The 10,969-nt window shown below is 36.6% G+C and overlaps 1 protein-coding gene and 1 long non-coding RNA gene across 2 annotated transcripts; one reads left to right on the plus strand and one right to left on the minus strand.

Moving 5' to 3' along the window:
• Positions 1-1,401: 1,401 nt before the first annotated feature.
• LOC135156577 (uncharacterized) lies at positions 1,402-6,501 on the minus strand. Its single transcript, XR_010295633.1, has 2 exons — positions 6,216-6,501; positions 1,402-3,718 (listed from the first exon to the last, which is right to left on the minus strand). It is a non-coding gene; the product is annotated as an uncharacterized LOC135156577 (long non-coding RNA).
• A 1,266-nt stretch (positions 6,502-7,767) lies between these two features.
• Positions 7,768-10,628, plus strand: LOC129275685 (large ribosomal subunit protein mL51-like). The gene is made up of 2 exons (XM_054912183.2): positions 7,768-7,935; positions 9,442-10,628. The coding sequence occupies exons 1-2, from the start codon at positions 7,851-7,853 to the stop codon at positions 9,798-9,800; spliced, it is 444 nt and encodes a 147-aa protein (XP_054768158.2). The 5' UTR covers positions 7,768-7,850; the 3' UTR covers positions 9,801-10,628.
• The last annotated feature ends 341 nt before the right edge of the window (positions 10,629-10,969 follow it).

A 10,969-nucleotide genomic window follows, 5' to 3' on the forward strand; every position in this document is an offset into this window, starting at 1 on the left:
ACACCATTTCATTTTCAATTGTTATGAGGATGGGAAGGGGCCAAACGTAATTTCGTTGGGGGGCAAAGCCAAAAAGAGGCACTTATATGTTAAAATTGGTCTGTTGGTGATATTTTCACCACGAGATTATCATCTCTGTGTTGTCGTTGTGTGTTTTGTAGTAATTAAAGGAGAATGAAACTCTTGGAGCAAGTTAGCTTTTGTGAAAGCAGCAAAATCAAAGAATAAGATCAACAAAACTTTGAGTAAAATAGGACTAGCAATAAAAGAGTTATGAGCATTTGAATGTCGAGATCACTAATGCTATGGAGATCCTCCCATTGGCAATGCGACCAAGATCTGTGATGTCACACACGTACAACTCTCCCATTTGGACACTGAAAATATACCCCAACTTCTCTTTTTGCTCATTCTAATCATATGACAAACGATTCATCAATGATATAATGTTGTGAAACCTCTGTACTTGTCATCTCATAAAGAAAACACCTCACCTTGTGATAGACTCTATAAAAGTGAGAATATAAGTGAAATAAGTACTAAAGTAATGAGGGAGTTGTACGTGTGTGATACACAGAAATATAATACACGTAGAAGGATTGTTGTCATTCACCGTACACACACCACGATGGCCCCGCTCGAGCGCACACGCCGCCATCTTGTGTAGAGCAAAGATCCCGGGCGTCTACTGTATGCGTTCACAGCTAGAGCACTTTGCTGAATTGAAATTGTGAATTCATTCATCATGAAACGGGCATTTAATTTTGATTATTATTTTTTCTCTCTCTTCTATTTGCCACTTGTTAGTTTTTTCTGCCTTCCCCTTTCATGCTTCTATCTAACAGCTCTTCTGCCCCCTCTCTACTAGCTATATCTGTCTGTTCTTGGTAATTTTTTTCTTCCCTTTTTCTCTTGATTCTCCTCCTTTATTTTTATCACAAATTTTCTGCCCACCCTCTCCATTTATCCTTCTTCCCTCTATAGCCATCTAATGGCTCTTGGAAATTATTCTTGCCCCTTTTTCTCTTGAATGTCCCCATTCTCTTTCTTTAGTTTTATCCAACATTGCTTCTGCCCAACTTCTCTCTTTATCCCCCTCTCCCTCTCATGTCATCCAATAAATCTTGGCAATTATTTCTGCCCCCTCTCCTCTTGATTTCTCTCTCTCTCACTTCTGCCAGTTCTTTTCACCCATCTCTTTCTCTTCGTTAAGTGCTGAATTTGTATTCGCTCACTTTGCTCGGAGAATCCAATTCTCTTTCCAATTCTGCCTTTCTCACTACCTCCTTATGTTTTTAATATCTTTCTCCTCTTCTGCCTTTTTTTCTATTTGCTAATAATAAATGTCAATATGAGCAAGTCAGTTAATGACATAAAAAATTGATTCCATGGTTTCAAGAGTTTGATGTGAACAATATTTATTTCTGAGCTGTGGCAATAAGAAATGTGATAAAGATTCTTGTTAAAAATACAAGAAATGATAGATAAATATACTGCAGAACAGCACACAAACAAAATAGTACTGAAGTGGTGTACAATACATGTATATTTTCAGGAAATGAGTTGACTCCACAAGATCACAAGTCGTCCATAAGCCAAACGTAATCTTTACGAAAAACCAATCTGAAGCTGAACTTCATGCAGTTACAGCAATAAAATCAACTTATTTGTGTCAATTAACTGCATAAAATCATTAAGGAATACCGTTCATCGAGAAGTGTAAAAACATCTATATTTAATTCGCATACTGTACCTATCCAAAATTTCACAGCATGTTATATGTATGCTGTACTAGTATGAGATTGAGCAAATATTGAATATCGTATGATAGAATCAACATAGGAGTACAAGGATTCGGAAGTACATGTGTGTATTATTGTGCACGTAGAGTATACTGTAGTTTCCTTTAAACTTGGAACATATTTAAACTTATCCCACCAGTAAAATCAGTTAAATAAAAGAAAAATCAAACAAAACATAGATTGTAAAACACTGAAAAAAATTCACTTTCCATCATAAACAATTATAGGTACAGTACATCCTGGTTAGTATGCAAATGGGGAGCATCTGCCTACAGGTGCACCAGTACTTCAAAATATAAAAATGATATCTAATTAATGAGCACTAATCACAAGAAATCTAAATGAAAATGTGATTAGAAAAAATAATTGAGTTATTGAATTCCAAATTTTGGCAACTTTTTCTGAAAACAGCTTTTTGCATGCCATGAAGAATATGCAATAGGTGGGCTGTACATGTATAATTTCTGTGGTTGTATTCCTCTTCCAATACTTATATAATTTCAGTGTTTTGTTCGTCAGATTTGCCTCTACTTGTTCACATATTTTTCAAGCGTGGAATATGTACATGTATTACTTAATACATAGTGAACATATACATGTAAATTTCAAGGTATGTATAGACTAATACATTTAGCTGCTTTCAAATTTTCATCAAAATAAAGAATTTCTTTATTTAAAACTCAAAAAGAAAATGTGTTGCAGATTTAGAATAACCCTGAAAATATATTATTTCTCTAGCACTAGGTAGCATACAAAATAAATGACATGGCATTTACCCGTACACATGACATTTATTTTTTAATCATCAACAATTATATGTATTCATAATGCAATAATGAAAGAGACAAAATATTGCAACACTATTAAGGCAAGTTTTGAATAGATATTTTGGCACTGAACACATGATCAAGGCTTAAGCTATAAATTTACAATTTTGTGTGAGACATGCACACTATACTTGAATATACGGTGCTTGAATGGTTAGACATCTTGTGCTAGCTGTCTTGATAAAATTCTTTTGGATTATCAATAAGTACATGTATTGATATTGCAATAATGAAAGAGTCAAATGAAATGTAAATATTGCAACACTATCAAGGCAAGTTTTGAATAGAAATTTTGGCACTGAACACATGATCAAGGCTTATGCTATAAATTTCCAATTTTGTGTGAGACATGCACACTCTACTAGAATTCATGGTGCTTGAACGGACAGACATTTTGTGCTAGTTGTCTTGATAAAACCATCAGTCCAGACGGATATACCTGGTAATAGTTCATATTGTAATGATAAAGAAAGAGTCCAATGAAATGTTTATATTGCAACACTAATAAAGGCATGTTTTGAATACACATTACGGTACTATACACATGATCAAGTCTTTAAGTTTTCTTGTTAAGATCATTCATCAGCCTGAATGGATAACAATAATTAACATTGCAATGATAAGGAAAGTCAATGTTTTAATAATGCAACACCATTAAGGCTACATATTTACAAATTGTGTGAGACATGCACACTATTGGTGTTTGAATGGACAGACATTCTGTGCTTGTTTCCTTGCATCAGTTGCATGCTGGCTAAACTTCTAAAGGCATCAGCATGAATTACAATTTTTTCTGGAAAGATGTATTTTTTGTAATTTGTAGCATGCATAAAACAAGGGAAAGTTGCTGGCACTTCCATTCCCAAATTTTGCAATCTGGTAAAAAAAAAAAAAAAAATCCTTTGCCGGTGGAAGTTGAATATGGTTGGAATTGCACCATGACGGAGCCTGGTTGTCTGGCCAGTGCGGTCAAAGCACTCTGCTTCAAAGTGGTCTGAGCACAGGGTGGCATACTTGCTCGGTGTCCACTTGTCTCTTTTCATCTTGACCAGCCATTCCTTTAGATGGGCTGAACCAGCTTTGGGAAATCTAAAAATTGATAGAGAACAAAATAAAATGATTTAATCACTTTTTAATGTATTTGGCAGATAAAATAAAATAAAGTACTAACCTCACACTAGTGTGAGTGGTCACAACTAGCCAGGAGGCTCCTAGAGATTAAAGTCATACCACTGACGCGTGTAATCTTCAGGAAACCAGGGATGGCATACCATTGCACTACACGCACCGCCATTTTCGCATAACTTAATCAAAATCGAAACTTTTCTCTAGGGTTTTGAGCCCAAATATACATTTATTTTTACAAGTAGTTTAACTCCCCGAACGCACTAATATTTATTCAAATGAAGTGTTAAATTTTTTTAAAATAATACTAGAATAGGAGTGTTTACTCAGTCTGTTATTGTTGCAGTCATGTTTTCTTTGTTATGTAGCTTAGCTTCCAGACACGTTTAGAGGGCGGCAAAATCATGAGCGGTGCTAAATAAGAAATGTGTGCACTTGCCGATAAAGATAATGAATCTTACCTCGATGCTAAATGGCACTTCAACTGGTCTAGCGTGCAGGACAATTTAGCATCGAGGTGAGATTCATATTTATCGGCAAATGCATGCATTTTATATCTAGCACCACTCATAATTTTGCCGCCCTCTATACGCACCGGTATCTAGGCTACATAACAAAGAAGACATAACAGCAACAATAACAGACTGTGAGTAAACGCTCCTGTCCTAATATTATTTTTTTTTAATTTAACACTTTATTTGAATAAATACACGCACCATTTAGTGCGTGCGGGGGGGGGGGTAAAATATATTGTAGCTGATTTACATAAGTTTGGACTCAAAACCCTTAAGAAAAGTTTTGATTTTGACTACATAAGTTTAGTTTAATCGTGGAAAAAATGACGGTATATGTAGTGCCATGGCATGCCATTCCTGGCTCCGTGGAAATTAAGCACGTCAGTGGTATGACTTAAAAAGTTTAATAATCTCTAGTCTAGTAGGAGCATCCTGGCTAGTTACATCACAACAAACGCGGGACTTGTCCATGAAATATAAGGCAGACATGGGTACTCTCCAAAATGGGGTAGAATGGGGTCACAAATTCGCAATAGCACTCCAAATAAAATTGGAGAAAATAAATTATGCACTTGGCTCGATAATATGGATGAATCATGAAGGTCTATTGTGACTAATCTTGAGGACGCAAGGATGATGACTTTAAAAAATAATGACATATACTTCTTCATCATTGACGTCTTGACACTCTTCCATTAGATGCATAAGAGAAGGACCAAAAAAAAGATGGATTTCCCTAGGAAATTTCTCTCCATTGGAGAGAAAAATTACGTGAAGTTTATGAATTTCATTGATTTTAACACCTTCCTACGCATTAGGCATAAGAAGGTTTTAAAAAATATTATAGAAGGTGCAAGTCAGTAAAATTCATAAACTTCACATAATTTTTGTATCCAAAGATGGATTTCCTAGGGAAATCCATCTTTGTTTTGGTCTTTCTCTTATGCGTCTAACCGAAGAGTGTCAAGACGTTAATGATGAAGAAGTATATGTCATTATTTTTCAAAGTCATCATCATTGCGACCTCAAGGCTCACGACTACGGTATATCGTGACAAAGAATAATAATAATATAATAATAATACAGGTATATTTACCCAGGGAAGCCGCTTCAGTTCCGAAAACTGTTCTCCCAGCGGGCCCTGCTATTATCCTAACATCGAGGCACAAACTGGACCCTCAAAAAAAGAGGAAAAGTTAGACCTCTAACTATGTTGCCTACGTTCTCGGTATCGATCAGCCATTTTGTTTTCATTTTTGAAAGAAGAACGAACGAGACAGAACTTTTCCTTTTTGGGGGTCCAGTTTGTGCCTCGATGTCAGGTTTCTGTGTCACGATAGACGTCATCCATATAATCTAGGTTACGTAGGTAAGTGCATAATTCATTTTTTACTTTTTATTTGGGGTGCTATTGCATAATGACGGTGACCCCATTCTACCCCATTTGGACTCTTGGAGAGTACCCACTGCCATGGCTAAGTATTGAAGTAAACTAAGGACAAGACTAAGAGTCTAACTTCTTCTAAGCCTAGCATGCCTAGGACTAGGAGGACGAGTCCTGCGCTCTGACTCTGAGTGACACGCTTTGGACCCGGAGCTCCACATCATCGTCATGCACATGGCCTGGGCTGGGTTAAACATGTTAAACAAACATTATTTATTTGAACATGACACAACCAGTATTCATTCTAATTATGTTCATCACTTTCACACGCACAGGGCCAGGCCACCCACCCAGGCCAGGGAGAATCTCTCTCGAGCTCTCCCTCTTCAGTGTCACTTGATAATATTCACACAAACACAAAACATAACGGATGGGACCGAAGGTCAGTACCTACTGACTACTACTGGCGTGCAATGCGCGATGCGTGAATACAAAACGACTAAAACCTATCTTTAAACTCTTATTTTATCGATTATTTGTGATTAATTAAAGTACCACTTACTTGTGAAATGTTTTTCCTGACCCTTTCACGAGTCGATTAGTACAGTTGATTGCGGCACAAGAAGGCATTTTAAAGGATGATGATGATATCTTTCATTGTAAACATGGTAAAGCACGTACGATCGGAAGCTCATTCTTTTCATTTCATGCGCTATCCAAGATGGCCGCCGGCTCGCACCGGAGGAGCCAATCAGCGGCCTTTATAATCCTTCTACCTAGTTAACAATTCGTTGGCTGGGAACCCTGTGTATTGGAGTCCCACATTTCTCCAAGTCTTCCTATAGGTTAGAAGAGCTCCCACTTGGAACTAAATGTGATTTTGATTGGTTTGTCTGTGTAAAGGAGGGTGGGGACTTACAGAGATATGACAGAGAAAAGACACTGTTCAGAATATTGATTGGGACAATCATAGCTTTATCACATCTCAGAGAAAAATATCTATGGAGAGAAATATTTATGACAAAAGTTATGCAAAGCAGAACTGCTGGCAAAATGCACTCACACGTATTGCGAGGTTAGTATTATTAGTATACAAAATGTAACTTGATTTCTTCTATACTAGTTGTCTTTCTTCATTTTTAAATAATATTTCTTTTTTTTCTTATATTCCAATTCTTTCATCTTCATCTATCCACTTCTGTCATCTGTTTTAATCTTCTTTTTTCCCTCTTTCATTCTTTGATCTTTCTTCTTATTTTCTTTTGGCATTATCCTGGTTTGTCACCAGTCCATTCACTGCCGTTTATTACGTCAGCAGTTCCACTCCCATTGAATTTGTACACAACGAGTGCACACAAACACACACACACCCACACGCATGAAAAGAGAGCGGTGACTAATTTCACGAAATTGCTCTTCTTTTCATCTTGTTTTTGTAAAGTTCGAGTTTTTCCTTTCCAGTTTCCTCTAATATTTTTTCATTCATTCCTTGAATCCTAATCATTGACATTGTTCTTCTTCTCTTTTTTTTACTTTCTCTGCACTTTTTCTTTATCTTTTTTTTTCTTTCTAACTTAATCTTCCTTGCTCATGTTGCTTGCATTTGTAAATTTTGCAGATTTACTAGTAATTATAAGTTAGATTTTATGATTTTGTGAATTGTGTTTCCTAACTTCTTCAGTCTTTATTTTATTTTTATTGTTCTCAGTTATTTACATTACAGTACAGTAGCCTACTCTAAACTTGCACAACTGATGTGGCGTATATCTGGTGATGTGCTAATCAAATACAAAATTTAGGATTGGGAAAGGAAATGCCGGCGCTTCCTCCTGAACGTTTTAACTATTTTACAGACATGAATTTCAATACATGGGACAACATAAATTAGGTTAACATTATAAACATCATTCATAGCATAGCCTAAATATTTCCGGGAAATATTTGTCTTACCAAGCACTGTCCATCAGGTGAAAATTTCGAAAGATGACCACTCTGTTTGAACAACTCCGAAAAGTTCATGATTTATTTGGAAAAGGCAAATGCCTCTAACAAAATAAATAATTTCGAAGTCAAGAGACAAATCGCCGCGCTCATCAATGAATGCTTCGTCCCTGGCGGTGAATTTATCTCAAACGCAAAAAGCTCAACGTTTTGAAATTAAACTAGGAGCCTAAGCCAAAGCCAAAGGGTAAATAAAATGTCATCTTGTTTAAGAAGAATTCTCCAATTTAACATTCTGTATCAGAAGACAAGATTGAAATGCGCAAGAATGATTTATTCCGGTGAGTAACTTAGGATTTATCAACTTCTCTGTCCTTCAAAAACGTGCATAACTTCGATGTGGTCCCATTCGTTTCATTTGGTGTTTCTCAGTTAAGTTGGGACTGCCGCGCCGACGGCCGACTGACTGTTTTACTGTTTTTACTTAGAATTAGATCTGCGTGCACTTGTTAGGCTTTCGTATTCAACCCTGAATGAGACAAATGTCAATTGTAACAGACTAATTTTGAGTATGATGGGGTGACCATAATTTGCGCACATAAACATGATGAAGTTAATTTTCAAAGTCAAAGTTAAAACAAAAAATTCTCACGGTACACACAAAATTAATCAAAATCATAATACCTTACGGAAAGCAAAATCCCAAAGTCAAATTCGCTTGACGGAATTATAAAGGAGGTCAAGGGTTTCGCTCGTATTGCGATCTCAAAATTCCATGGCGATCAAATAATTCGCTCTCGGCTGAAAAATTCATTAAAAAGTGTGACCTAAATTTGCGCACGATCGTTTTGCAAAGCTTTAACTTTTAGAAAAGAAATCAAGCAGACAAATGTAAAATAATTATATCAGATGGAGGTTAAAATGCCATAAATTTGGTTGTTATCACATTTTACTCACTTATTTGGACTGGAGACCTCTGCTTACAAACGTAAACTGGCGATTTCTTGATGCTTGTCGAGAAGATCAGATTTTCTTGGAGCGGACGCAAAAGGTAACAAAATTCGCCGATATTTTGCCAATATTTTCACAATTTGAGACCTTACCTTCAAGAAAATTACCGTACTGAGTAATTTTGCGTCGCTTTTTCTGTTAGTGACATCAGTTTTTCAAGATATTAATTAGAAAAAGAGATATTCGACCGTGCGCAAAATTAGGTAACGCGCAAATTAAGGTCACACCACCATACATATTTGCCCATTTTAGCAAACTGATTTCAGCTTTTTTTTGCTCAGAGTTAGAATCCCAGCTCAGTAAGATTTACTCTCCAAGACAAATATTATTTAACTTTTCATCTCTTTTTATTTTCTCTCTCTCTTTTATGACTTTGAATTTTATTTAGTTTTCTAGTTACCTCTTTTATTTTCTTTTATCACCATTCTAACATTAAAGCTTATGCTGTGGTCATGCCTGTCTATCATATTGATTATCGACGGTGAGGACTGACTGTGACTGTCCCACGTTTCTTTACTAAAATTAGTTACAAAATTCATTCACCAACTTAATGTGTGCACGCATTCTTCAATTTCACTTTACAAGTCTTTAGAAAATGCAAAAGTGCCCCTCCCCATGACATTCCTTGTCACTTTGCTCCCTCGCTTTCAAGTTTCTTCTTTCAGAAATTTTTATGCCTCCTGCCCCCCCCAAAAAAAAAATTCTGCGAATGGCCATGGATCTAATTATGGACATGCTCTGATCCTCCTTATTTGGTTCATGTTGGGACTTGGGAAGGGGGGAGTACAAGTTTTGTCTAACCCGTATCATATTGCCCGATATCCATGTTACTACAGGTGCTTCACTCTACAAAGAACGGCCATCAAACGAATCTCTTATCAACTGGAAGAAGCTCCCTGCCCCAAAGAAGCCTGAAAAGGATTTCTGGTCCGAGAAAAGAGCGCTGTTCGGCGAGAACGACTACAAGGACATTCTCGGGGACGGCACGTACTCCCTGCGCAAGAACATTAAAGTGGGACCGTGGTGGATGCGAGGATGGAGGGGGAATGAGCTCCAGATGTTGATCCGAAAGAGGAAGCTGGTTGGGTACCAGAGTGGACCAGAATCTAGACACAACATGAACAAAAGGATCAAGTATCTCTTTAAATTCATGAACAGGAACAAGGGCAAGTGGTACTACTACGGAGATCGCTGATCAATATTGGTGTAGCAAAGACAATTGGGACTTGGATATTATGAACTATGGATTTTCATATTACACATCACTTGTGTCATTGGTCAATTATGACTAACTAGTGTCCGCTGCAGAAAGAGGAGTCAAGTTTAAATGCAACCTTTAAAAATTAATCAATAGGCAGAAGTCCTGATTGTGTGCTCTTGGTTGGTTGAAAATCAGTTTGTGTATGATTTGTAGAGGTGCATTTGATAAAACTCATCCTGTTACAGGCCCCTGATCTATAGGTCTGGTCATAAATGTGAAGAAAAGTATTATGGAAATGAATTATGAGTAATATTTTGGAATCACCAAAATAACCAGAATTCTTGATGCGACTCACTACACAAAGAATTTATGGTAATGGCCAGAATAAGTGAATATTTCAGCCGAGTGTTTTATTTTTCCACTTTACATTTTGAATGTTTTTTAGCATTTTTTTTTTTGCATTGGACCATTGAGCTCGAGTCCTTTTTAATGCACCCATATGCAAAAAAAAATATTAAAATTGCACTACGACTAAAGCAGAAATGGTCGGACTGTATTCCACCTGTGAACAGTCGTAATGGTCTGTTTTCTGTCTTCAGTTGAACACCTTTTATTGTGATAGGCTGGCCACGATTCCTTCAAATTAAAGTGGAAAAGAAAACTACGTTTTGAATTTCAGCAGGTTCATCTTTACTTGCTGAATGCTAATATTTGTATGATCTCAGATATTGTGTTAATTATAGACACAAGTTTAAATCTGTCCTGTCCAGCATTAGTAGCAAAATTAACATGACTTGACACTGATTTGAAATTAAAACTAATTTAATCAACAACAAAAAAACATGTTCAAATGCTCTTTTCTGCAAGCCTGTTTTTATGTAATAGTACGTTTTTTTATTATCAAACTCTGTATTTTGTAATCCAGTTTGTTTCTGCTCTGACCTCATTTATTAATTTCCACCCTGCTCCATCCTGTCTTTCTCTTTCTCCCCTCCCCCTCTCTTCCTCACTCCTCACATGCTGTTTTTCTCTTCCCACTCCCCATCTGTTATTTCTTCACTCCTTTCTCATTTTAGCACATTTCCCATTACTCACCAACCACTCTCCATACTTCTTTCTTCCACCGACCACCCCCTAACGACCGCTGTATAACTTTATTTTTT

Source organism: Lytechinus pictus, chromosome 14 (assembly GCF_037042905.1).
Source record: "Lytechinus pictus isolate F3 Inbred chromosome 14, Lp3.0, whole genome shotgun sequence".
Classification (NCBI taxonomy): Eukaryota; Metazoa; Echinodermata; class Echinoidea; order Temnopleuroida; family Toxopneustidae; genus Lytechinus; species Lytechinus pictus.